Source organism: Brassica napus, chromosome A2 (genome assembly GCF_020379485.1).
Source record: "Brassica napus cultivar Da-Ae chromosome A2, Da-Ae, whole genome shotgun sequence".
Classification (NCBI taxonomy): Eukaryota; Viridiplantae; Streptophyta; class Magnoliopsida; order Brassicales; family Brassicaceae; genus Brassica; species Brassica napus.
The window spans coordinates 7,438,069-7,465,806 of NC_063435.1; the positions used below are offsets into that span (position 1 = coordinate 7,438,069).

The following is a 27,738-nucleotide window of genomic DNA, read 5'->3' on the forward strand; positions in this document are numbered from 1 at the left end:
TTCCATAATATGATAAATTGATTTTACTTCATAGATAGAGTAATTATTTCATTTTTTTGTTAATTACTATATTTTTTACTCCATTTTTGGAATACTGTTTGAATAAACTCAAAACCATTATGAAATTATTATATATTAGAATTTTACATTAGAGATGCTCTTAATAAATGTCTAAAAGGTAGGTAGCTGTATATTGGGCGATGTGCCTGAGAGAGTTTTCAAAAAGTCCTAATTGAGTGAATTGTAGTTTTTGATCAAATTGCTAAATTAGTTTAAACTCCCAAAAAAAAAAAAAATCTTAGTTTAAATCACAATCTCTCTGTGCTTTCAAGCTTGAGCAGCTGCAGAATGGCTACTGTTAAGACTGTTTTTGCTTTCTTTCTGCTTGTGCTTGAAGGAATCTGCAAAGCGACTCAAGCTTATCTTTCTGGTTCTTTGTCTTCTCCAAAAGCTTCTTCAATCTCTCACGCTGTTCAAACGTTGAACCAAAAGAGTTATGTTTACTGGTTGATAAACCTTCAAAAATGGTGAGAAGAGACGGTTTCACTTTTTCTTTACCTCTTCAACTAGTTCTACGAGAGTAAAATCTGATCTCTCCGTTTTGCTTTTCAAGAATGCGTTTTCTTTCCTCAGTTCTTTGATTGCTTTTGACATCTACTCAACACACATCAATAGAGAGAAAATATCAGTTTGATAAAATAACACAAGACAGCAATGCACATCTTTTAAAAGTACAATGAAGACATGTTTACCTTGTCGATTTCTTGTTTGAATGTTTCGAACACCTCGTTGCTCTTCACCAATGCATCCTGCATTTATTAATCAATCATGTATCATTTATTACAAATCTTGTGAAAGCAAAGACCATGAATATTGCATGCAAGTTAATCATATTAAATTGTTTTAGGGGAAGAGAGCAGACCTGGAACTGCTGGAACTTCTCTCCATCAGATGTTAGCTGCACCCGCAAGTTTTTCTCAGTTGTTAAAAGCTGAGAAACTAGATCTGCATATACTTTCAACTGAGATTGTTCATGAATTACTTTCTCCTCGTGTTGTTTGATTTTTAATTCAGAAATCTGTAGCTCGAGTGTTTTCTGCTTCATCTGCTCATTCAGAGATGAGATGTTAGTATTAAAGCCAATAATGTTGGCTAATATAAAGGTTGAAGAAAGAATATATATACTCTTTGCTCATGTTGTTGTTCTGAAAGCATATATTGATCAGCCAGGTGCTTCAACTTCGTCCTCAACCTGGAGATTAAGAAACAAAGCCACTGAAATTGAAAACGGCCTCTAAAAATATGCTGCATAGCTAGTACAAGCAACACCGTTTCTAAAATGTAAGAATATAGTTTGAAGTATGTGAGTGAGGCATCTTCACAATGACTTTTACTTAAAATGTACAACATAATGATATGAATCTACAATTGAAAACGTGGTGATTGTGTTCTTTCGGCTTACATTTCATTTTCTTTTAGTTGTGAGAGGCTTTCATCCCTTTGCGCGTCCAACTTAATGCTCACATCCTATAAACCAAAGAGAATTAGTAAAGGTAGAGAGTATAACTAAAATATTTATAAGGAAACTGAACAACAGATTATGATTTCTTCCAAGTCTCTGACGTTGCAAAACCGTACAAGCAAAGATTCATTGTCTGTTTCAGGGCATCCATCTACGTGAAAACTTATATGGACCCTTTCCCCCCCCCCCCCCCCCCCCCCCCCCCTTCCCCCCCCCCCCCCCCCCCCCCCCCCCCCATAAATGCAAGTTCCATTAATTTCCAATGATAAAAATAGGTTTATCAGTCTAAATCTCCAACGTGTATATAGTAACACAGAAGATTGATAAGGGAATAGAACAAGGATCAAGAATGATATATGCATTAGGGTTTGCCTGCTAAGGAAGAAAAAATGAAGAATTTACATAATGCTTTTATCCTATTTGGCAAAATCGCTCAAAATTTTATAGTTTATACTCAAACAAGATAAAAAGTGTTCAATTACCTTTATAGCTTCCTGGAACTTTGTGGACAGATCTGATCTTAAACTCTGTCCCTCAGTCGAAACCCGCTTGCTTTCTTCCTGTAATACAAAGGAACAAGACAAGACAAGACACTCTATAAGGCAAACAAAGTACAGTAAAAAATAGAAGAAGAAGAAGAAGAAGAAGAAAAGAGTGTACCATCAACATTTTGTTTTGACGTTGTAACTCCCTACAAAGTGACTCAAGCTTGTCACGGACAGTTATAGCTACAACAAACAAGAGTAGAGACAAAAAAAAAAAAACAATGACTTGCTGGTGTTAGAGAATTGTATCTGTGACTAAGCATTTAAACAATCAAATTGTGACTGTCCTATTTACCAGAATCTCTTTCAGAAACGACTTGCTGATACTTGAGCATTAATTCGAGAAAATCTTGTTCGGATTTGAACATGTTCTTTGAAGTCTTACGCTCTGTCTCAACTGCCTCCTGCTTAAATTCAGTATCAGCACATAAATGAGTCTGTTACCAATTTGATATTAAAAAAAAATACTAACTTGTTTTCTGGGTTCGATACACTGAGTAGATTCTGTTTCCTTGTTTGAATTCTGAGAGGACCCTTGTGATGATGCTAAACTCAAAAGCAAAGACGCAACGTTAGATGGTTACAAAGAAGTCTCGTAAAGATTTTTTTTTTTTGAATTTTCACATCTCTCTCACATGTTTGAGAAGGTTCTTTCTGCTCTAAGCTCGAGACCTTACTTAGGTCGTCTTCATTACCATATGTCTCTTCTTCACACAAAGGAACGGGAAAAGTCCTGGGCTTCTTTGTTTTCTCGATCGAGACATCATCACCTGTTGGATTGTTTGTTGTGGTTCGGTTTGCTTCCTCGGTGTCGACGAATCCATCGGGTAAGGAATCAACTTCGGGGAGCAAATTGGGGTCCATTGTTAGACTCTGGATCTCAAAACCAAGTACGAATCAGCGAGAAAGGTAGAGAATATTTTATACCCAAATATTCTTACAAATGTGACGGACTTCTGTACAGAAGCAAAACCTTTTACGGGTTTTGTTGGATGTGATTTACTGTTAAACTCCCTCGATTAAATTTGTTTTGGATAAACACCTTCAAACTAAATATTTAACAAACAAACCCACAAATAAACTTTAGTTAATGAATTAAACCTTTTGTCTACAGTAACAGTTAAAAAAACCAATATGACCGGGTAAATTTTGAGGGGTTAAAAATCTAAAAATTCCTAAAAATTCAAAAATATAAAATTATCTAAAATTAGTAAATAAAATGTTTAAATTAGCATTTTTAAAAAAATTCTGTAAATATATGAGATTGAATTTGTTTTAAAATCAACATTATATATGTTTAAATTAAAAATGTAAAAAACCAGAAAATATATAAAAATTATAGAGCTAAAACAAACTGTAATCCCAAAGAACGGAATTAAAGCTAACCTTAACTGAAGCAGCAGTGCCAACCATATAGACTTCGCCTTCACTCAGGTGGTAAAGCGTAGACAATTGACATTCTACATCACAAAAGTAGCAAAGCAGATTTGCTGTACTTTTCCAATCTTCACTAATCGGATAATCCTTTGTGTGATCGAAATGTCATCGAATCCATCGACCCCAGGAGAACACGAGCTAGTTTTCATGTGGTCCCTCTTTGCTTGAGAGTGGTTCGTTTCACCAACATTTTTTCGCCCCCAAAATATAGGGCAACGAAGGATCATTGTCACATAACTACCAATGAATATCGCCTAGTAAGACTAAACCTTATTCTATTCATATTAAATATAATTGCAGGTTTTAGCTCCCAAATTTTATATGAATTTTAAAATAAATCTATCTCATCGATTTACATAATTGTTTGAAATGCTAATTTTGAAAATGTTAGTTATCAATATTTCTAGATAGTTATTTTATCTCTAGTGCCGGTCAAAAGAACCACTACTACCGGTCAATTTTTAGATAATTATTTTTTTTTACATTTTCAACTCATCTATTTGCATAACATTTTAAAATACTAATTTCAAAAATTTAAAGTACTAATTTTTAGATAAGCTATTATGTTTTAATATTTTTGGATTTCTTAATATATTTTTAGTTTTTTAATGGTAAACTCCTAAACTATGCTTAGTTCGTGCAAAAACCCCTGAACTAAAGAATTCCCAGTCGTAGTTTCTTTTCACGGGGGTTTTTATCCGAAAAAACTTAGTTGAAGAATTTTAACGTTAAAAATCCTAAGTTAAACATGTATTTCTATAGTTCAATTAATCCATAGACTTTAATTGTTCAAAAAAATAAATCCTTAGTCTAGTTAAAAAAAATTGAATTACCAAATAAATATCAAATTTTTTAAAATATTGACTATTGATGTTACAAAATGATAATAAACTACCCGCAACATATGTGATATTGATAAACATCTTTCCGAACAATTTCAAGATGAAACTCTTTCTGTAACATTCAGATAGACATACAGTTATGCATGTACAATATCCATGATGGACATCTTTGGAGCACACCAACACAACAAACGGTTCTTCATGCAACACTCTGAAACTTATGTTAACCTTTTTCATTTTATAATCTGCAAGAAACCTTAGAAACTTAAATTACTATTTTTATGTTACAAATTGGTAAAACATGTTCCAAAATGGTCTAAAAGATCAAAAGTTCTGACAAATAAAGTTGAGAATGACTTATTTTGCTAGTTCTCCCATTTTTTAATTGCACAAGTTCAATTACTTAATCTGTCCACGTGAAAAAGAAGTAAAATTTGTCAAACACTAACTTATTCTCAGAGAAAGCAAAGATGAAGAAGAGATTGTACTAATTCTGAAACAAGAGTCCCTCAAAATAAATCAAAGGTCTAATTAACAGATTACATGATGGGGTATCTTTTGATTATGCATCGTCCGTACGTACAACACACCGTTCTTCCTTGACCAAATCAATTCAAAGATGGCAAACATATTTAGATCACTGGCTCGATTTCTCTTGCATCAGACGAGCATGAGTGTGGTTGCCCATGCATCCTGCAGTCACATTAGCCAAATACTTCCTTGGCAATGCTATTCCGAATCTCTTTCCTTTTCTTTCTCTTTTCTCCTTTTTAACGATGCTTTCATCCTATTGTGTATAGTAGTCATTCGAATGCAAACATCCATAGTTAAAAAGAATGATGTAGATAGATATATGATTCACTTTTTAAATTCATTGTTAAGTTACTTAAATTGTTATAAAGAGAAATTCTTACCTCTTTTGATTCTATGAGGACGCTTTCGGATTCCATCGACTTTCTCGTGTCTTCAGCATCTTTTTCTGTACAAGAAAAGGATAATTTGTTTCAATAATCGGTTTTGAACTCTAGAGCAAACTAAACGTATATAAGACAAGAAAGTACGTAATATCCATACAGTTTGGCATGATAGAGCAAACTAAACGTATCTGAGACAAACTAGGCAATATCCATACAATTATGAAAAAAATAGCATTCCAAATAGAAATATACTCCTAGCAATCATATACATTCGTGTAACGTGCATGCATCCATAGTTAACCCACATATATAAAGAGTAGAAATTTCTTCTTCTTTATATTTTAATTTGGTACGAATACTTGAAATAGCATTAATTAAGAACGTAAGATTTACCTTCTTCTTCATCATCATCAGAAGTAACATCGATGCAATAAACCCTAAAGCTTGGAGATCCAGGACATATCATCCTCTCATCAAAGTTGCTCATCCTCCCTTCATCATGATCAACACTATCATCTTCATCCTTCTTATCATTGATGACCTTGTCATGCTCATTATGGTTAGAACCATTATCTCCCTCTTTGTTAACATTCATGGCTACATCATCAACGACACCATGATGATGATTGTCTTCATCTTGTTTCTTCACAATTTCCTCCTCTTTCTTCACTTCTTTAACACCATCTCTCGACGAAATCTTTTCATAAATAACCTCTTTCTTCTCTTCCACGTGATGATCAGGCACAGGAGCAACCTTAGCCGACAACTTCAAGCTGTCGTGTTTCTCCTCCATCTCTTCTCCGTCGTCGACCTCAGAGGAGCCGTGCCTTAGAAGCTCCTTCTTGGACAACGTCTGGTTTCCTTTCAAGACGCTTGCATGGCTCCGTTTCTTCATCTCCTCTAATCTTCGCCGGAGAAGCGGACGTATTCCCGCGGGAAGTGGTACAACGCCGCCCTCATCTGTTCTCGCAGCTGCCGCACCTCCTAGCCTTGAGCCATTGCAGCCCATAACAATAAAACTAACAAATATATGGTGTAATCGCCACCACCAAAGAGATCATACGGCGGCGGGTTGGTGGCAGACGAAGAATCTAGACAAACAATAAGGGAAAAGAGAAGAGGAGAGAAGAGAGCCAATTGATTGGGAGGACGTGACTGGAAGATAATATTTAGGAATTAGAGAAGGCGGCGAGATTATTAAAGGGTTGAGATTGTGTGATGGGGTTGATCGATAGTTGCAATTTATTTCCTAAATTTGGTAATTAGTGATTTATTTAGGCAAATGCATAGTTGGTTCTTACCTAAGTGCATATGCATTCTTGTTGTCACTTTTGACTCACAGTTAGCAGCCTCTCCTGAATTTGCAGATAACTGTGATGACAAACTTATTATATTGGCTTCAACGTATCTTTATCTTTTTTTTAGAAGAATCTTCTTTGCCTTTACTTACGAAACTGAGCAATCAGAGTAATCAGGTTTGCTAATATTTAAGGTATATAATTTTCTCTCATTTTACCTTACATAATAATTCAGAACTGAAATATTAATGTATGCAACATACACCCTGTAACACCCGCCTCCTCCCAACATTAACCCAGGGTTACAGAACGGGGGTTAAGGACACATATATAAACATAAAACACCTGACATTTCCCGTGTTTTGTTACTGGTCCCAAAGATCCCGTGTGTTAGACCAACTTCCCTGCATGAACCTCTGTACTGCACAATTCAAAATGAGTATTGAGTAACCACTAACAATCAACATTTCAGTGCAATCAAACAATGTAATGAACTCAGTCATCACCACACATATAGTTATATAATTACGACTCCAAACAACCTAGAACTCTAGAACCTACCGCACGCTCAAGGGGTCAAATACGGATCCCCCATCACACGATACCTATGTGATCATGCTCCCTATATGCTCACCATCCAAAGCAGGATGCGGTCCACCCTGTGTAGGCTGATCACTTCCCAGCAAGATTCGGTGTGACTCGATCTTATAACTGGCGTCGCTAATTCTACCGCGCTACCGCTGCAGACTGCGTTTCCTGTCAAGACCTCACCGTGCTCGGTGTCTTACGAATTCATTTTCTTTCTCATTTTCTTTCTTTAATCACATTCTTTTATTTCCAGACAGCACCTGTTCTCTGTGTCACACTCATTTCAACTTGCATATGGTACGCATATACTTAGTATTCATCTATCAAGTTCAGATAACAAGTTATCTATTAACCTACTCGTTAACTATTTTTTAACAACTTATCTCATTATACCATCAATCAAGAAAACGTAGCAACCATTCATTCAATCAATCCATACAAACAACCAATCAATCGCATCAACACAAGTCAGTCCATTTGGTCCTTTAACAATATGGACGTTCTTATGCAACATGATTCATCCAGCTACCATCCTAGCATCCGTTATGATCTATCAACCTGTCAGAGATAATCAATCCTAATTCCTCACTCAAAAGGATACAAGAACATAAGAAGCTAAGAGGGTTTGAATCACCTTCACCTGAAAGTACATCTGAACAGATCTGAGATAAGGGAACAAGGGGCATGTAAGAACAACAATAACCACTTGGGCTCAGTGTCTGCTCACCAACGGCGACCGGAAGAGAGGACATGCGACTCGGGCTCGCAGCGAGGAGAGAGAAGTGATGGTGCGGGGAGAGAGAGAAGAGAGAGATCACGCGAGAGAAGGTCTTGACATCTAGAGCTTTCGGTCTCCAGGAATTCTCTACAGGACTTCGCTCTGGTTTTTCTGGTGAGAGAAAAAGGAGAAAGAAGTTTTGCACTATCAGCTCATTGGTTGTATTAGTATGCATTAGACGCATTGGTTGTTTTGTATAATGTGGAAATTTCGTAGGAAGTTTCATTGTTTTCAACTAAATAAGTAATAAAAAAACTGGTTACATTTTTTTTACAACGTTTACATATTCTTTTGATAAAAAAAAACTCTAATGATCTCGAATTATTGTGTAGTCATCCATTTTTGTGTTTGCTAGTATGATGATCTTGCTCGTTTGATGATAAAAGTGTCACAAAATATTTTACTAGTTATAAGAACCATGACTATATTATTTCATCTTTATGTATTCTTTTTGCCTTTTTCTGTTACTATATACATAGCATGTTTTCATTTATATGGATTGTAGAAACATATATATTTTGTATACATATTTTATATCCTCTCCTGGACGTTTATCATTCTCTTCATTGGAATGAGTTTTACCCTCTTTTATTCGAAGCCCGTAGGTAGAGTTGGCAAAAAGAAGAAGATGATTTTGGATTTTGTTTTGCAATTAAGGGGGGTTATTGGAACAAGAATTTGAATGGAATTTAATAATTTTAAGAGCTGAGAGATTCTTAAAATTTAAGTAGAGTTAACAAATATCTTCTAAACTTTTAGCAAATGTTTTGTATGTACTTATATTGAATGCAATGGATTTGCATAATATATTTTTTCAAAAAGTTTCTTTTTATAAGGTAATATAAACGAATCTCTCTTTCTAGAAACTTTTCAATTTTAGTAGCTTGATTTTGAATTGCATCACTACCAATTGAAGATTGATTTATGTCTAGGGTGTTTCTGGGGAAAGAAATATATTACATTAGCTTGCTTTTGATAATAAGAGTGAACTCTCTTTATATGATATTACAGATATATGATGAAAGTATGAGTGAATAACATCATCAATGAAAGCAAAAACACTTTGAATAGCCTCATCACCACTTTAACATTTTCTTTTACAATTTTGTTCAAGATTTTTATCAGCTTTGCTTTCGTTGTTTTTTTTTTCTTGAAGCACCCTTCTAGACTGTGAGTTTATATGTGTGAGTTTTGTTGTAACAAATTATTATGCTTCTCAAATAGGCTGCAGAAACACATGTTGGCACCTCAGCTTGTAGGTTTGCCACATTGCCACTAGAGCTTGCCTTAAAATAGACGACTAACAAAAGAAAAAACAAAGAAGGCGGAGAGAACAAAGAAAAACCAATAGTGAAGCAGAGTCCTCCATGCATGGATTCAGTCAACAGGATCATCAACTTCGTGTTTCCTCCTTTAGCCTTGTACGGACTTTTTGTCTTCTACCCAATTTACCAGAGGCTGAAGTCCGCCGTCTCCATCTGGCGGAATGTTTTATCGGAAAATGTCGCCGGAAAAGTGGTTCTAATCACTGGCGCAGCTTCTGGCATAGGCGAGGCAAGTTTAGGAACCAATATTTAATGTTTGATGATTAATCAAGGTTAAATAGATGTGGATGTGATAGTGTGTATTGTTATTGTATAGGCGTTAGCATATGAGTACGGGAAGAAAGGTGCGTACTTAGCACTTGTTGATATAAGAGACGAACCTCTCTTCCACGTGGCGGCTCTCGCTGAGCTCTATGGGTCCCCTGAAGTCATCCCCATGGTCGCCGATGTTTCTAAACTCCACGACTGCAAACGTTTTATCCAAGCCACGGTTCTTCATTTTGGCCGATGTATGTCAACAATCCTGATTATATTCTAGATGGTTTGTTTGCGTTTTACTATAAGTAATCTAGAGCTAGTACTTTTATAAATCATTTGAGTTACAATATAAACGCCAAAACCAATTAAAATAAATATACTATTTGTTTTTGACATTTTGTTTAAACTTTACATAAAAACATTTAACAAGTTGTAATTCGGAAACTTCAAAAACTATTATTCATATATACTACAAATATAAAAATCTGTAGTAAACTAGTACTGATTGTGGATTTTTATTTCTTTCTTTTTTGGCAGTGGATCATCTAGTTACAAATGCAGGAGTTGCTCCACTCTATTTGTTTGAAGACATCGACGATCTTTCCAAGGCTATGCCAGCTATGGTAAATTTACTCAGACCAAAGATCTATGTAAAGAAAATATGTTTTCTACTAATCTTTGTAATTGTTTCTTTTTCTTTTTTTTTTTTTCCCCACAGGACATAAACTTTTGGGGATCTGTGTATTGCACCTTCTTTGCTTCTTCGTACTTAAAGAAGTCTAGAGGAAAGATTGTGGTGATTGCTTCTGGATGTGGATACATCGCTTCACCCAGATTGAGCTTTTATTGTGTAACACTTTTCTATCCATTTGCCTTTTCGTACTTGCATGTTAACCTTTTGATCTTACACACTCATCTGATATCCTTGATATTCTCTTGATGGATTCAGGCGAGTAAAGCTGCTGTGATCGCGTTTTACGAAACTCTAAGATCTGAGTTTGGATCAAAGGTCGGGGTTACAATAGTAGCACCTGGGGTAGTTGACTCAGAAATGACCCAAGGCAAGTTCATGACAAAGAACGGACAATTCATAGTGGACAAAGAGCTCAGAGATGTAAGCATTTCTGGCTTAATTTATGATCTACTTTTATAGTTGTAATATAAAAGTCCAACTCAGTATGGAGAATAGTAGGATGAACAAAAAGGCTTTGAATGATAACCAAGAGAAAGAAAAAGAACACTGCTTTTCTTAACATTCCTTTAAAAAATTTACTATTCATGAAGAATAGTTTTCTTTTTCATTCTTTCTCGTTTTTTTTAGAGAATTGTAGAACAATTTTTTTCCTTATTTTGATAAAGAATCATCATTCTTAATCATTTCCAAAAAAATTTCATTACTCATTATTTTTCTATCAATATTTAATGTTTATACGATAGTTACCAGTTGCACCCAAAATGTACGAGAACTTATCATTCAAGGTATACCTGCAATTTTATATATATATTTTTTTTAATATTTACCCAAGAGTTTTGTTCATCTACTCTTTCAAATATATATACATATTTCCTATAAATGCATGAAGAATAACGAGAAAATATAAATTAAACGATGGAGTTTAGTTTCAACATTAACATTGTTACTAGGATAAGACCCGCGCCTTGCGCGGGATTAAGTTATTATTTTTATTATATTTTGAAGAATTAAACAATAGTTTGGCTTCATTTGGATTATGGGTGTTCAATCCAGATATCGGGTTGGTTTCGGTTCGGTTCGGTTTTTTCCGGTATTTGGTTAGTAAAATATAACTACTATTCTAAATCCATATTTACTTTGACTTTAGTCTTTCACAAGCTTTTGAAAGATTTCAACTGGACGACTAAATTGATCAGCCAATCTTGTTGCTTTAAATCATTAGTGTTTATATATATATATATATATATATTATTTAGTTTGAATATTTATTAAATAAAAATTCATATGCGTTATATTTTATGATCATTTGTAACTTATTATAACAAAAAAATAATCTATTGATCACAAAATTTTCAGAGTAGGAATATTCAAATTTCTAATAATATATAGACGTTTTGAAAAATTCAAATATAACATATAAGAAAAAATATAAATGTTTTTATTATATATTTAATGTGATTTTTTTAATATCTTTCAAAAATATAAAATTAAAAAAAAAGAACTAAGATACCAAAATTGTTATCAAATATTTATTATTCATAATAATTAATTTTCATATATACGTTAATCATATTAGGTAATTTCGTAGCTTCTAATTAAGGAAAGTGCAAAACAAATTTTGGTAGATTATTTATCAATTCGATATTTAGTTTAATAAAAAATATAATGTAAGTCAAGATGGACCAACTTATTTTTCTAAGAATAGTATATTTTATATAGTCATTTATTAAATGAGAATTTATAATCATACAGTTCTATGATCATTCATATCATTTTATAACTGAATATTTAAATCATCAATAACAAAAAATTTCAATGTGAAATCTTTAATAAGTTTATAATTTATAAATGTTTTTGAAAATTCATTGAAAGTCTTAATATTAGAATATTTATGTAATCTTATGGTATATAGTATAATATATATATATATATAAATATATATGTTTTATTATTAAATGATATTTTTTACTCATATGGTTTTAAAATAATGTGTATCTTCTTATAATATTAAATAAAAGTTCATATTAATACAATTTTATGATCATTTGTAACTTATTATGACAAAAACAATAATCTATTGATCACAAAATTTTCAGAGTGGGGATCTTCAAATTTCTAATAATTTATAGACGTTTTGAAAAATTCAAAATATAACATATAAGAAAAATTATAAATGTTTTTATTATATATTTAATTTGATTTTTAAATATATTTTAATAATATAAAATTAAAAAAATAACTAAGATACAAAAATTGTTATCAAATATTTATTATTCATTATAATTAATTTTCACATATACGTTAATCATATTAGGTAATTTCGTAGCTTTTATTTAAGGAAAGTGCAAAACATTTTTTGGTACGTTATTTATCAATTCGATAGTTAGTTTAATAAAAAGTGTAATATAAGTTAAGATGGACCAACCTATTTTTTTAGGAATAGTATATTTTGTATAGTTATTTATTAAATAAGAATTTATAATCATACGGTTCTATGATCGTTCATATCGTTTTATAACAAAATATTTAAATCATCGATAACAAAATTTTTAATCTGAAATCTTTAATAAGTTTATAATTTATAAATGTTCTTGAAAATTCATTGAAAGTTTTAATATTAAAATATTTATGTAATCTTATGGTATATAGTGTTTAATATATATATATATTTATTTATTTTATTATTAAATGATATTTTTTACTCATATGGTTTTAAAATCATGTGTATCTTCTTATAATAAAAATGTTAAACCATTGATCATTAATTTTTAACATAATATTTTTAATAGCTTTAGTCATTTATTGTCGTTTTTAAAAATTCAAAATATAACATATACGAAAAAATCTAAATTTTATTTTTATAGCTAATTTGATTGTTTAATTTATTTTAATAATATAAAATTAAACAAAAAATGATGGAGGAGATATACATTGTTATCAAATCTTTATTATTAAACTCATTAATTGTCATATATATATTAGTCATTTATGGTAATTCCGTAGGTTTTATTTAAGGAAAGAAAATATCATATCATATCATTATATCATATAGTTTGACCAACTTATGTATCTAATAACATATAAAAATTGAATGTGGACCTACTTATTTTTCAATTGAATGTAATTGACTACCTAATTGAGTGCCACCTATGCATTGGGGCCTCTTTTAATTAATACAAAATTGAGGTTACATCTTTTCAAATGTTCCTCAATTAATATATAAGGGATATCATATGAAGCAGGTACAAATAAGCTTATTGCCAGTGGAATCAGCAGAGAGGTGCGCTAAAGCGATACTAAGGAGCGTGTGCAGAGGAGATAGGTACTTGTTGGAACCTGCATGGATCAGTTGTGTAATACTTTGGAAAGTGTTCTGCTCAGAGGTAACAGATTCGTTGGGACGGTGGCTAGTGATGGGTTGACAATATGGAAGCTCCAGACGAGAAGAATTGCTGATCTAGCCAACAACAAATTACATTAAGGGACACTTGTTAACAGCCATGTATAATCTACCAAATATATAAAAAGTATCACCTATATGAGTAACTAGAGGGTCATATACTCATATATCATGTTCTGTATAGTTTCTTTAACCGGAAATATCCTACTCATGTATAAATATCCGGCACGAAAGATTACAGAGAATGTTTCCGGGAAGCTATGACTTTTTAATTATTATTTTTGCAACTACTACTATTTTTTATTAAATTGTATCTTTTTTTTAAACATAATATAATTTGACAGAAAAAATTAAAATAAATATTGAATATGAAATAACAAAATACTATTGGTTGGAGGTTCACCATAGGGGTGAACCCAAGAAAAACTCATAAATTTAAATTCTAACAATATATCCTTGTTATAAAGGGAAATTGCCAATTATAACCTAAACTTGATTTTAACTGCAGAATTATACCTTAAATTTAATCAAATGCAAAAATAATCTAAAAACTAATAAAATTGCAACCAGCTCTTTATGACGACCAAACAAAAACTATGTATGCATTTTTATGAATATAAACTTGTCAAGTAGTCTTATGTGGTTTTTGAAGTCCTATGTGGGAAAACTTTCCAAAAAGTCTTATGTGGTATTTCGTTAGAATATTGCACAAGAAGTCACGTAGTAAATTTTAAAAATAATTTATAAATTTATAAAAAAATATTTCTGTGAGGGAAAAATTGAAATCTTATCATTATAAACATTTCTAAAATGATGTAAATTTAGATTTACTAAAATTCAATTGTTTTCAACATAAATGAATGAATATATGTTGTAAGTCATGAATGTCTTTGGTTTAGGGTTTTGTAACATATGTTATAGTATTGTTTCTATTTTAGGGTTATATTTTAGAATCTTAATTTTTTAAAAGAAAATTCAATTGGACATATATGTGTTTAGTTTTGTATATACAAACACTTTATAAGTTCATCTTATGTTTAATGAAGTGTGTTGCTAATTAATTAGTTATTTGATTTTAGGGTTTATAAGACTTTTTGGAAAGTCTTCTAGCATAAAATGCATTAGAAGACTTCTTGGACGAATTGAAGTCTTCTAGACAAAAAATATGTAACCTAATTTTATCTTTGTCTTATTATATAAGGAAAAGTTACACATTTTCTCTCTTATGGTTGTATCCCAAAAAACAATTTAATGTTTTTCTTAAACTCTCTAATCTTTTGAACTTGAAAACACCAAATTTTATATCAATTTCTCATTTTTGTCTCATGTCTTTCTCACTTATTTATCTTTTTTTATGCAGGTTTTTAATTACATGGTTCTCATCTTCCATTCCTTTAAAGGTAGATTTATAAATTTTAGATAAGTATTTTTTGTTCGTGATTGTTTTATTTATTATTTAACCATAAAAAAATATTTTTGAAATTTTTCTCTATTTTCAAACCATTTTAACATTTTTGATATGCATGTTTTTTCAGGTTCGAAAGACTTCTCGGCACACTTCACGAGTAGACTTTTCAAGGAGACTTGTCAGACTTATAAACTGAAATTTTAACCTAATAGGATTTTTTTGTCTACTTATATAAAATTTTACACACATTCTCTCTCTCTCTCTCTCTCTCTCTCTCTCTCTCTTCTTCTCAAATGGCTGTTACAAAAATGTAATGTTTCTTACTCTGAAACCCTTCGACCTCTCTCTAATCTCTTTGAGCTTGAAAACACTAAACTTTATATTAATTTCTCTTTTTTTTTGTCTCATATTTTTCTCACTAATTTATTTTGCTTTTGTAGATTTTTCATTACATGTTCTTCTTCCATTCTTTTAAAGATAGATCTATAAATTTTGGATATGTATTTTTGTGTGTTTTATTTTATATGTTAGATTCGAAAAAATTATAGATTCAACCTAATGTGATTGTTTTTTTAATTATTTAAGCATAAAATATTATTTTTGAAGGTTTATTTGTTTTGAAGCCATTTGAACGTTTTTGGATATGTAAGTTTCTTGGCATACTTCACGAGCAGGCTTCTCAAGCAGACTTTTTAGAAGACTTCTCGGAAGACTTTTTGACTTTTTGAGAAGTCTTTTAATGCATTTTATAATAGAAGACTTAGTCTTACAAAGCAAAAATATTTAACTTAATTGGATATTTTTTGTCTTCTTATATAAAGGAAATTTACATTCTCTATTCTTCTCAAATGGGTGGAGCAAAAATGTAATGTTTCTCACTCTAAACTCTTCAACCTCTCTATAATCTCTTAAACTTGAAAACACCAAACTTATATCAGTTCTTCATCTTTTGTCTCAAGTCTTTCTCACTAATTTATCTTGTTTTTTTTCCAAGTTTTTCATTACATGGTTTTCATATTTCACTTCTTTAAAAGTATATCTATAAATTCTGGATATGTATATTTGTGTGTGCTTATATGTTAGATTCAAAAAGTTATAGATTCAACCATATGTGACTATTTTTTTAATTATTTAAGCATTAATTTTTTTTTTTTAATTTTGAAGTTTTCACTGTTTTGAAGCCACTTAAACGTTTTGGATATACAAATATTTCAGATATCGAAGACTTATAACAGACTTCACGAGCAGACATCTCAGAGAAGTCTTCCGAACCAAAAATATTTAACTTAATTGGATTTTAGTTCTCTTTTATGGTTAGAATACTCTTGTTTTGACAGTTTATATAATATTATAAATATAAATCCACTTTATCTCTAATTATTAAAAAAACTATTTGTTTAATGCTTATTTCATTTATTCAAGTTCTTATAATCATACACTATTGTCTTCATTGTAAATCTAACAAAAATTATAGTTGTGAAAATTAAAAGAGAGGCTTATAGAATATAACAGTTGACACAAATTCAACATAAAAAACATAACAATAAGTTCATGACACAATAATATAAGTTCCAAAACAAAACAAACATAACAATAAGTTTATAACATAGTAATATAAGCAAGCTCATAATATAAGCAAGCTCAGTTGCTTTCATTTCAAACCTTATCACATTGTCCAAGACAGATGTTATGTGTATTTATGTCTCACTGACTACAAACAATGGTCACAATAATGTAAATAGAAATCAAAAGTGTGTTGTCAGAGAGAATGATGCTGCGGATTTTGGTAGTTTTGAAAATTTTCAGTACGAGACTATAAAACCATCACAATAGACTATGAAGTCATCACATAATTACTAGAAGCAATTACAGTTGTTGAAGAATGAAACCATTAATTATGGTGATATATTCAATGGCAAGAAGGAACTAATAATAAAACTACATAAGCTTTCAGAAGACCCCAATGTTAGCTTTGGCGAAAAGGCTGCTATGGTATATCGATAGGTGCATTTTACATAACTATGTAGAAGAATCCGATCCAACCTACTCTTTGGTTGAATGATTGAATTCTTTGACTTCACTCTGCTGTCCTCTCTAATTCACTAGCTCTCTTCTCTCTTGTGTTTACAGATCGCGATTCCACTCATTCACAAGAATCAAGAGACGACGAAGAAATTTCAAATAAGAACAACACACATAAGCTTTTAGAGTTTCTCTGACTTTTGGTACATCTTCTCAGGATCAGTACCTAGAATTTATTATATCTAGTGCTTACGTGAGCTCAAGATTTGCCAACAATGGCGTACGACTTTTTACAAAGAAAGAGATGACGAAGAAATGTTGTTACAATTCTGTTGTAATCATCTGCATCTCTTCCCATATTTATATCAGTTAACTTCTTGATGATGGGCTTCTCATTAATAAATTGAGGCCCATCTAACTTGTCTTGCTTTCATTTGGTCTCAAGTCACTAGGTCCATCAGCGGATATGAGCCCACTACAGTATCAGAGCACAAAGGACTGAACATCTCAGTCAGTCGCTTGCCATTCTCACACTATATAAATATATATACTTAGACCACTCATACAATGAGAGTGTTGAAACACACTTTCAACAGTTGAAATTCATCCAATGGGGATGTTGAAAAAATGTGCTTGTCTACGTGGCATCACCATGTTTTAGAAAATTTCAACAACTGAATTTTTCTTTTGTGGCCCGCGCTGCCAAGTGTCACTATATGGTTGGCAGGAACATTTAGAGTGTGTACACGCGCGCAGTGTATCACGACTTCTTTTTTTTTTATCTGGATAAGATTTAAATGATCGGTTCTGATTGGCTGTGCAGATTTTTTTTTTTTTTATCTTCATCCAATAATTCGAACGCAATTTTTATGTAATAAAACTTAAAAAAAATTATATCAAAATTCTAGATTTTTTTCTCTATAAATAGAGACCACTATCATATCATTTGGACACATAAAAAACATCATTTTTATTATAATCAAGTATTTTAGTATTTAAAAAAATAATAATTGTAAGTTGTCAAAAAAAACTTTTTAATTGTAATTGTTTTATTAATATTAATTTTGGTATTATTTAAAAAGTAAGCTAAGCATAATAATTCTAAATAAATATTATTAAAGGTTATGTTATTTTAGTTTTAAGTTAAGTATTAATATAAATATAATTATTATGTTGTGAAAAACAAAAATATGAATTGAAAGTTGTGGGGTAAGGTGTTGAACTTATTAAAATAAACCATTGTAGATATTTAAAATGAAATGTGTGTTAAATAAATTAGGTGAAAGAGAAAGAAAATGATGTAGAATGTTAAATAGAAGAAAATGACAGTGTTGAAAGTGAAGAGGGTGTTGATAGGTCCGTCTCAAAGTTTTAGGAAGCCCAATGCATGAATAGTACAAAATTTATTTTAAAAAGGGCCCTAAAATTTGAAAAACAGGCCCTAAACTATAACTAAAATTGTCTAAAAATTTTTAGGCCCTGAGTAAAAGCACATTCGGCACACCCATAGGAAACGGATTTGTGTGTTGAAACCGTTGTACATTGTCTTATTAAATAAAAGAGTTCTTACTAAAAAAATTACAATCTATTGAAACGTAGTTGAGCTGTATGCCTGTATCCGAGCTCAATCAACTGACTCGGTGATTTAAAGCTATTCTTGTTTGTTTTTGGTTTAAATTAAAACATATTACTCACCACTCACGTTAACTTATTAACATAAATGTTACTAACTCCTTTTTGGACCACCCAGAAGCTATTTTAATTACTTACGGTCACGGTGACAGAACCGAGTGAAAAAAAGAATGCAAGCCCCGGAGTCAAACTTGTGTGCACGGAGTATAGTAAAATTCGTCTCTAAAACGTATTATATGTGTTAAGCTAGATGGACTTCCAACGTAAAACCAATTGGTGTTAAGTGGAGTGACCCATCCATCTTATATATTGCTAAGGATCCTTTCCAATATCCAATGTGAGACATTTATTCCTAATATGCCCCCTCGAGATGATGGCTCGTTGAGCGTCAATCTCGGAATGTTCGGACAAGGATCGATGAGCCGACTTTGGGCTGGATCGATAATGGATCGGATTTGGACTACATGGATCGGGCTCTGATACCATGTTAAGCTAGATGGACTTCCAACATAAAACCAATTGGTGCTAAGTGAAGTGGTCCATCCATCTTATATATTGCTAAAGATCCTTTCCAATATCCGATGTGGGACATTAATCCCTAATAATATGCACATAAAATTTAAACTGAATTTTATACTTTATGATTAAATGAAAATACACGTTGATGAGGTTGCATTCTGGAGAGAATGCTTATTTCGTTTTTAAGATATGATGAATATTAGTTTCGTGATAACAATACTTTATATGCACACAGGTTTGGCCATGTAATTATTATGACATACGGCTATGGTCTATGTGGCTATGTAAAATCCCAGTTTCAAGCCTCCTCCGTCTGTTCACACGAGCGATCAGATCATCAGCTCTCTGGTGTAGTGAATCCATCTGCATCGGACTAAGCTTACGCCTTTTACCATCTTCGTGTCTCGGTCTATCCATATTCTCTTTTGTTAGCTGTTGACATCCGATTCCCATCTTCATGTTTGCACAAGACCACAAGTCACAAGAATTGTTTCTCACAGTTATGCACTCTTTGCGTAACTCGCTAGTTGGAAGAACAGATGTTGATCTAGAAAACATTGATTCTCTAATGAGGATGATTACGATGATATTTGTGAGAAGGAATAAGACCTTGGGGGATGACATGTAAGTAATCACTCTAGAGATAGTTGATATGAAAAATCTGGGAGAAACTTGAAGCCAAAACGGGCTAACAAAAACTATAACACCAACAACAACTACAATAAACGGCACGAATAGGCGGTCGAGCAACTTAAGAGATGACTTCTTGTTATATTGGGACTCTTGCATGGCAAATACCGGTTCAAGGTATGCCTTAAGTAAAAAAGGTTTAGTTAAAATAAGATGGGAATATTGAAGAAGCAGCTAGAGGAAACTTAGAGCTAAAGGGTGAGAGTCTGGCTGAACTTGAAATGACTCGATTACTTTCGGACGATATTTATAGTGCGTGCTTGCATGCTATGCAGTTTGAGATTTTATATAGTTTAAGGGTTCTTACTCGTTAAGATTAAACTAATCACATGCTTCAGACATATATTTTACTTAATTAGTTTAGCTTTTTACGTAACCATGTGGGTATGAGAGAACTTTCGAATTATTAACTGCTTTATCCACTATTTTAAGTGTTTGTTATATTTCACAAACTTTGTTTTTCTAATGCATAATTAATTGGATATATAGGTTAGAAAGAACCAAACCTAAAAGTTTAACAGCACGTTGAGAACCAATTCTCAAAATGTTCTACTTTTTCTGCGCACACGTCGAAAGTAAACGTGCCATGTCTTTTTCTCCCAACTATCACGCGAAAATATATATTAATACAAGTGGAATCATAAGTCTATTAGAGTATAAAACAAGAAATTACCGTCTTTTCTATGAAACTTCTTTCATGATAGGAACTCGAATAAATTTACTAACTCATTAACGATTTTCCCGTGGCATCTACAGCATGTCTATTTTTTTAAAACAATAACCAGTATTATCTCAATGGAAACAAGGGTTCATAAATTTTCTCTAGGTTAGAGAATACAGTCTTCTCCCTACACTTAAAAATCTCTGAAAAGTCAACTGTAAAACTGAATAAACGAAAGAGTAAGCGTTTGTGGGTATATATAAGGAAATCTCATATATAAGCATCCAGATCCAATAGACACTAGAAGAAATATCAGCATTAATAACACAATGAAAACACTACCATGGGGCTTTTGTAGTATTTCCATAAACGGTATGTCAGCCGCATACATAATAGACCACTACTTTTTATATACTATGATAAGTAGACGTATTGTAGCGTTAATTGTCATCTATAGGTTAGACTTTTAAAACATATGATTGGTGCTGTATAATATTTTATAAAGTCATAGATACACTCCTAGAATTTTTTAATTTTTTTATTAATTAATCACAAATATTAATAAAAATAGAAACTACAATATTTTTAGCAAATAAAATTGATTTATTATTACCATTGGTTTATAAATTAAATATTATTTACAAATAATAATCTGTTTACATTAATTCATTAGATGAGTAATGATACAAAGAGATTACAAGTTTTGGATGAATCAAAATCTAGTAATCTAGGGAGCTTATCAAAGTAGCAAATGAATGTTTAATCTGTTTCCCTTGGAACATGATTAAAGCTTGGCATTGTACTACTTAAGAACAACACTATTGTCTCATGAGATCGCGACTTGAAACTTAGATGTTGGAACCTGCACCGAAGAGATATTTGGAGTTAACAACCAGAAAACAGTCTGAGGCACCACAGACCATCCCAAAGAATTCCTATAGGAGGACATGCAAAGCATGGATGACTAAGCTCTGGTTTGGCCACCGCACATTGAAGTTCACTAGATGCTACACTAACTCTGTAAATGCGACAGATCAAACTCTCTGAGAATCCAAACCAACACAGAGAATCCAGCCGATGAAACACTGGTGAGATACTGGCAGACGAAAACAGAGGACATAACGGCTCGACACTGACCCCATCACACGAACAGAGGACGAAAGATGCCGGCAACTCGGCATCAAAAAGGTAGGAAGCTTAGGACGATTTCCTTCTGAAACATTGAGCAGAGAGGATGAGGACCTCCCATTAACAGGCGGAGAAGGCTCAGAAACCGTCGCAAAGCAGAGACAAATTGGAACAACGGCAGAAACCCAAATCTATCTCGACCCATCTAATAGTCTGAGTCCCAGGATGCCATGGTGGATGCTTCGAAGATAGAAACTGTGGAGAAGTCCCTGGCGAAACCCTCAGACATTTTGACTCAAAAATCAAATCGAGGAAGTTCAAGCAAAGCAACTGGTGAAAGAGCTCGAACCCTATGAGGGGAATCTGATCCAGATACACCCTAAATTCAAACTTTAGATATACTTTTGAAGCGGCGCCTCCTATTCTGATCTGACCAGCGACCGCCCCATCACTCCAAAGAAGCTGAGTACACATCTTGAATCCAGTTTGGTTCACTGGATCCGGCTGCAATCTGGCCAAAAACTGGAGATGAGAAACATGCGAAGAGAAACTTTATCAAACTATATATTTTAACACGATAAAATATGTTTAATTGTTTATAATTAATTTTTATCATTTTTAAATAATCCAAAGACTTTTTTTAAACTACATATATTGTCCCTTCTATAATCTACTCATTCTGTTTCAAAATACATAAAGTTTTAAGGTTGTGCGCAACTATAAAAAATTTTTTTTTATCTTAAAAATATTATTAAAATAATATAAAAGTTATTCAACCAATCACAAAAAAGACTACAAAATATCATTGACTACACAGTTTTTGATAAAGCTAAAAAACACATTGGTATATGAAAATATCATCTATTTTGAAACATCAAAAACTTCCTAAAATATCATCTATTTAGAAACGGATGGAATATATACTAATACACATGTGCTTTATAAAATGTTAAATGGTAAATCCAGCAATATTTTTTCAAAAACTATTATTTTTGTTGTCCTTATCTATCGTCATCTTAATTTTGAAAGGTATATAGAAAATATGTCAAATCAATCATAATTTATTTTTAACATTACAATCATAACCTTTTATGATTGATTTGACATAGTTATATACCTTTTCAAAATCAAGAAATAAGCAAAGACAACGAAAATAACAGTTTTAGATCAGTCACTAGATAACGTATTATCGTAATAATTTATATGATTAAATCTTTTGTTTATTATATGATTATTGTATCTTACGCATAAATTTAGCTTTGTATTTCTCATCATATGAATTTCATATATAACAGAATTCATAATGTTCTTAAATCAGTACGAGTTTACGCAGAATTTTATATATTTTCAATTCATATTTAATCCGCCCACAGAACATCTAGTAGCGACATCTAGTAGATTATTTTGTATTACGCAAAACGCCGACAATATAACTAGGTGGAATGAAGATTGATCTTATCCACTTGAGATATAAGGAAAAAACGAAAACCGCAAGTACACAAAGTGATCGACGTGCGTTTTCGACATCTTCAGACAACGTGTCGTGTCATTGCCATGCAATGATGCCACTCTGTACTCCTGATCCTCGTGTCTTCACAATTTGTCTCATCACCGTTTAGCTCGAAATCCAATTTTAAATTCTCTTAGTTGTATTTATATATAACGCAGAAGCAAATGATCGAGGAGAGTACGTATCCCGTTAATGTGTATTGTGTTTTGATCGAAGATGGAATTGATAAACGATTTCCTCAATCTAACTGCACCTTTCTTTACTTTCTTTGGTCTTTGCTTCTTCTTGCCCCCTTTTTATTTCTTCAAGTTCGTGCAGTCTATCTTCTCGACAATTTTCTCTGAAAACGTATATGGGAAAGTGGTTCTCATCACTGGTGCTTCCTCCGGGATCGGCGAGGTTCGGTTATAATGCATTTATTCTAAAATTTTAGATCTAAGAAAGGAATATTATTTGTCTATTCATTTGAGTGTATCTATATTTTATTTTTGTAACACGAGTGTATATAACTATATATTATTTATTATTATCATCAGCAATTGGCATATGAGTACGCAAGTAAAGGTGCATGTTTGGCTCTGACTGCCCGAAGGAAGAACCGTCTAGAGGAAGTGGCAGAGATTGCTCGTGAAGTTGGATCCCCTAATGTTGTCACAGTTCACGCTGATGTTTCCAAACCTGATGATTGTAGACGAATCGTCGATGAGACCATCTCCCATTTTGGCAGATGTAAGTCAGCAAAACCACACCAGGCTGACTAGTTCCTTCGTGGCAAAACCATCTCTTTTAGTTACCATTCACAAGTTTTAGGTCCACCACTTTGCTAGAAAATCAGAAAAAAATGAAATATTTTTTTCCAGACTTATTTATCTCAAGAATATATCAGTAAATCTGTTTTTGTTTCATTTGTTATTGATTTTATTTGAACTTGCAGTGGATCATCTTGTAAACAATGCTGGAATAATGCAAATTTCAATGTTCGAAAACATTGAAGAAATAACTAGGACAAGAGCAGTTATGGTAATGTTACACTTATCGTGATAAATAGGATCCAATCTTTCTAACTATTATTTTTAATTAGAATACAGACTAAATCTTATTTTTGTACCAGGATACTAACTTTTGGGGAGCGGTTTATACAACTCGTGCTGCGCTTCCGTACCTTCGACAAAGCAATGGTAAGATTGTGGCTATGTCGTCCTCTGCGGCATGGCTAACCGCCCCAAGGATGAGCTTTTATAATGTAAGTCACTATATAAACACATCTCTCATGATTAGTAAAGCAGCTTTACTGGACGTAAGGTTTAATTGTGAGGAATTGTTACGTGATTATGTTGACTAGGCTAGCAAAGCAGCTTTGTTGAACTTCTTCGAGACGTTGAGGATTGAGCTTGGTAGCGATGTACACATTACAATCGTCACACCTGGTTATATTGAATCTGAACTCACACAAGGCAAGTACGTCTCTGGTGAAGGCGAGCTAGTAGTCAACCAAGACATTAGAGATGTAAGTCAAAGGCTAACTCCTTAATCTACATGTACATTGATGAATAATTATGACTTGTGTCGTTGTTGATAGAATGTTCATTTGCAAAATTAGGTTCAAATTGGAGCATTTCCGGTAACGTCAGTATCAGGTTGTGCCAAGGGGATAGTGAAAGGTGTGTGTAGGAAAGAGAGATACGTGACCGAACCATCGTGGTTTAAGGTGACGTACCTTTGGAAAGTGTTTTGTCCGGAACTGATCGAGTGGGGTTGCAGATTGATGTTCTTGTCCGGACATGGTACGCCGGAGGAAAATGCACTCAACAAGAAGATCCTGGACATACCTGGTGTACGTAGTGCTCTATACCCTGAATCTATCAGAACGCCAGAAATCAAGTCGGAGTAGAGTGAGGTTGATACTTAATAAGTGTCTCATAAAGTGGAGCCATGTTTTGTAAATGGACTTTCTATTATGCACATGTTACTATGATGTATCTGTTTGTTTATGTCTATAAGAATAAGTGAACTTTGGAGCTCCAAACACGAATACAGACTGGAGAGTATCCAACCAAGCTCAACTAGCAATTTTCCAACCAAGAGCCAGAGTGGAGAAATCACTTTTGATTAGGTTACGTATCTCTTAAAAACGAAATTACTACACAAAAGAAGTCTATATGATTGTTTGCTCAATCCTACTATATTTTAGATTCTTATCAAGATCCATTTTTAATCATTTGTTTTTTTTTGATAAACCCTAAGTAGGAACGCACTTAGTGCTATAGAATGGACCACACTGTTGATCTGAGTTTGGAATATCTTCTCATTAATTTCAGAGGGTAAACTGATCATCTGTTACGATTTACATGAATTTATCATGTAAACTACTTGGGTCAAAATCCAAATTCAGACTAACCAAATGATGATAATTTAGTTCTTAGTTCTTAGGAGAAATCCAGCCTAAAACTGATGTGGATACACACCAAAATCCAAGAAATTGCCTTTTTTGGAGTTGTTATGGAGTTGTTTACAATGCAAATGGTTCAGTTTCTTTTTGGCTAGGATATTAACAGCTCGAAGCAGAGAATACTAGTCCAGAAGATATTTTGAACCCACAATCCCAAAGAACTTGCAGAATATGACAAGAGAGGATCGGAAAAACGATGCTCAGGATCTTGTTGATCAAAACCATCTCCTTGACCTTGTCTTTCACCTTCACAAGAAACTAATTGTATAATTTATAGATTAGTTTCACATCCAGTTTCAGGTTTTGGAAGGCCGACCACTCAGGATGTTGTGAACCAATTGCATGCTAAATCTGGCATATGGTCATTTTTTTCGAACTCTAACTTGCATAGAGGTGTCAATTTCGATAGTGTGAAAAAACTGTGATTCGGATTGATCCAGTAGTCAGTTGGGAAAGAGCGATTTAGAGCTTATTACCATAGATGAGATGTAGAATGAGAAACCACATTGTGCGTCCTTTCCAAACCACAACTCATACACGCAGTAAATCCAGCAGTCTAAATGAGTGTTACAGTGTTCTAGGAAGCATGTATAGTGAGGAAACCATGTGGATGCACGATGCTGAGCTGGATTATGATAAATTCGAGGAGAAAGTTAGCACTTAGAAAAAATGGTAAGAAAATAAACTTGAAGAGAAGGTTTATAGCTTTATATCTTTGAAAAAAATGAATAAGTGCATTTTCAATAAAAATAAGTTATACTTATTAACGTGATTTTTTTTCATATTATGGTTTTCTTGAAGATCATTGGATTTTGGAGACGTAGATTACTATAAAATAGACGTAGATTAATATGAAGAATTAACAAGCTACTTAAAACTGATTTATAAAGGAAAAGCGAGAATTTCTTGGAATTATTGTTAGTTCATCATGAGTTAGATGATGTATCAAGCGACGAAGAAATAGAATCTTTCATTATTAATTGTCAGGGTGTTTACAAGAATTGTGTAAAACTAATTTTTTTGTAAATATTTTTAAATAATAAAACAAAAAGTATTTATTTATATCCATTATTTCTATTTATATTACATGTCATTTTATTGTATTTGCATCTTGCATTTACATAAAAATTTAACATGTCCAACTTCCTTTTTTAGTCTTATTGATTGATATCAAGCAACCCCTTTCTGTGTAAGTTTCTGTCTTTTCTTCCTTGTACATTTTTATTTTTCTATTCAAGTTTGTTGGCAGATTCCAAAAGTTTCACTTTATATATTGAATAGTTTCGTGGTATAGAAATATGTGGTTCTTTCCTCAGCTTATTTGTTTTCTAGTAAGCAAATTCCTACTATATATGGCTATTGGGTCGAAGTAAAAGACGGATCATGACATTTCATAAAATAACTAGGTTAAGATCCGCGCCTTGCGCGGAATGAACATTATATATAAAAATTATTTTATGTATTAAATATTTTTACATATTATGAAATAATAAATATATATTGAATAATTAAAAGTCAGTAACTACTAAATATATAATTAAATTGGTGTGAACATATAAATCAATTTTATTAATCCAATTTTTTTTAATATGTGATAGGATATGTAATTAAATTTAAATGATACTAACATACATAGTATATTTTTAATACTAATGTCTATTAAATGATGATTTCTACTCATATAGTTTTTTTTGATCATTTGTATCTTTTATAGAGAAAAATTTAAATTACTGATAACAAAATTTTCATTGTGAGATTAATAGTTTTAATAATTTATAATTAAAAAAAAATAAGTTGTCAATGTTCGTTCAAAACTTTTACCAAAACGTTGTTCAAAGTAAATTTTGAAACTAAAAGATTTATGTATTTTATATGGTTTATAGTTTAATTTAAAACAATATATATATATATATCAATCTTAATAATTAATTAAATTATATTTTTCACTTATATAATTTTGTAATCATTTGAATGTAAGACTTTAAACAGTTTTAGTAATTTATAGTCGTTTTTCAAAATTCAAAATATAACATATACAAAAAAATCTAATTTTTTATTATATGGTTATTGTGGTTGTTTAATTTATTTAATAGTTTAAAATTAAACAAATATGAT

At 32.1% G+C, this 27,738-nt stretch overlaps 5 protein-coding genes and 1 long non-coding RNA gene across 7 annotated transcripts; 2 read left to right on the forward strand and 4 right to left on the reverse strand.

Moving 5' to 3' along the window:
- Positions 1 to 213: 213 nt before the first annotated feature.
- Positions 214 to 3,151, reverse strand: LOC106404783 (alpha-taxilin-like). The gene is made up of 11 exons (XM_013845463.3): positions 2,703 to 3,151; positions 2,540 to 2,613; positions 2,363 to 2,471; positions 2,183 to 2,250; positions 2,005 to 2,082; positions 1,463 to 1,527; positions 1,186 to 1,252; positions 923 to 1,105; positions 753 to 809; positions 559 to 654; positions 214 to 469 (listed from the first exon to the last, which is right to left on the reverse strand). The coding sequence occupies exons 1-11, from the start codon at positions 2,929 to 2,931 to the stop codon at positions 359 to 361; spliced, it is 1,137 nt and encodes a 378-aa protein (XP_013700917.2). The 5' UTR covers positions 2,932 to 3,151; the 3' UTR covers positions 214 to 358.
- Positions 3,152 to 4,585: 1,434 nt separating this feature from the next.
- LOC106405518 lies at positions 4,586 to 6,658 on the reverse strand. Its single transcript, XM_013846040.3, has 3 exons — positions 5,657 to 6,658; positions 5,261 to 5,325; positions 4,586 to 5,133 (listed from the first exon to the last, which is right to left on the reverse strand). Exons 1-3 carry the CDS (start codon positions 6,270 to 6,272, stop codon positions 4,984 to 4,986), a joined length of 831 nt encoding a protein of 276 aa, XP_013701494.1. The 5' UTR covers positions 6,273 to 6,658; the 3' UTR covers positions 4,586 to 4,983.
- An 890-nt stretch (positions 6,659 to 7,548) lies between these two features.
- On the reverse strand, positions 7,549 to 8,938 carry LOC111198883. Its single transcript, XR_002652999.2, has 2 exons — positions 7,790 to 8,938; positions 7,549 to 7,707 (listed from the first exon to the last, which is right to left on the reverse strand). It is a non-coding gene; the product is annotated as an uncharacterized LOC111198883 (long non-coding RNA).
- Positions 8,939 to 9,093: 155 nt separating this feature from the next.
- LOC106404886 (11-beta-hydroxysteroid dehydrogenase-like 6) lies at positions 9,094 to 13,879 on the forward strand. 2 transcript variants are annotated; one of them, XM_013845534.3, is made up of 6 exons: positions 9,094 to 9,481; positions 9,569 to 9,761; positions 10,048 to 10,133; positions 10,229 to 10,360; positions 10,460 to 10,624; positions 13,444 to 13,879. In XM_013845534.3, exons 1-6 carry the CDS (start codon positions 9,299 to 9,301, stop codon positions 13,624 to 13,626), a joined length of 942 nt encoding a protein of 313 aa, XP_013700988.2. In that variant the 5' UTR covers positions 9,094 to 9,298; the 3' UTR covers positions 13,627 to 13,879. The 2 variants fall into 2 exon arrangements, with proteins under 2 accessions (XP_013700988.2, XP_013700989.2); XM_013845535.3 differs by having other exon boundaries at positions 9,097 to 9,481; positions 13,447 to 13,879.
- A 5,526-nt stretch (positions 13,880 to 19,405) lies between these two features.
- On the reverse strand, positions 19,406 to 22,198 carry BNAA02G11560D. Its single transcript, XM_048754544.1, has one exon. It carries the CDS (start codon positions 19,972 to 19,974, stop codon positions 19,438 to 19,440), a length of 537 nt encoding a protein of 178 aa, XP_048610501.1. The 5' UTR covers positions 19,975 to 22,198; the 3' UTR covers positions 19,406 to 19,437.
- A 1,151-nt stretch (positions 22,199 to 23,349) lies between these two features.
- On the forward strand, positions 23,350 to 25,200 carry LOC106403171 (11-beta-hydroxysteroid dehydrogenase 1B-like). Its single transcript, NM_001315914.1, is given in 6 exon segments — positions 23,350 to 23,573; positions 23,711 to 23,903; positions 24,109 to 24,194; positions 24,286 to 24,417; positions 24,517 to 24,681; positions 24,775 to 25,200. Coding segments are annotated over 6 exon segments (1,050 nt in total). The 5' UTR covers positions 23,350 to 23,390; the 3' UTR covers positions 25,066 to 25,200.
- Positions 25,201 to 27,738: the final 2,538 nt, after the last annotated feature.

Coding starts and splice junctions, on each gene's coding strand:
- LOC106404783 (XM_013845463.3), bottom strand. CDS start 2,931: ATGGACCCCAATTTGCTCCCCGAAGTTGATTCCTTACCCGATGGATTC. Junction 2,472..2,539: donor GTATCGAACCCAGAAAACAA/GTTAGTATTTTT, acceptor GAATTTAAGCAG/GAGGCAGTTGAGACAGAGCG. Junction 810..922: donor AGAAGTTCCAGCAGTTCCAG/GTCTGCTCTCTT, acceptor TAATAAATGCAG/GATGCATTGGTGAAGAGCAA.
- LOC106405518 (XM_013846040.3), bottom strand. CDS start 6,272: ATGGGCTGCAATGGCTCAAGGCTAGGAGGTGCGGCAGCTGCGAGAACA. Junction 5,326..5,656: donor TGATGATGATGAAGAAGAAG/GTAAATCTTACG, acceptor TTTCTTGTACAG/AAAAAGATGCTGAAGACACG. Junction 5,134..5,260: donor TCCTCATAGAATCAAAAGAG/GTAAGAATTTCT, acceptor TATACACAATAG/GATGAAAGCATCGTTAAAAA.
- LOC106404886 (XM_013845534.3), top strand. CDS start 9,299: ATGGATTCAGTCAACAGGATCATCAACTTCGTGTTTCCTCCTTTAGCC. Junction 9,482..9,568: donor CAGCTTCTGGCATAGGCGAG/GCAAGTTTAGGA, acceptor GTTATTGTATAG/GCGTTAGCATATGAGTACGG. Junction 10,361..10,459: donor CCAGATTGAGCTTTTATTGT/GTAACACTTTTC, acceptor TGATGGATTCAG/GCGAGTAAAGCTGCTGTGAT.
- BNAA02G11560D (XM_048754544.1), bottom strand. CDS start 19,974: ATGCAAGAGTCCCAATATAACAAGAAGTCATCTCTTAAGTTGCTCGAC.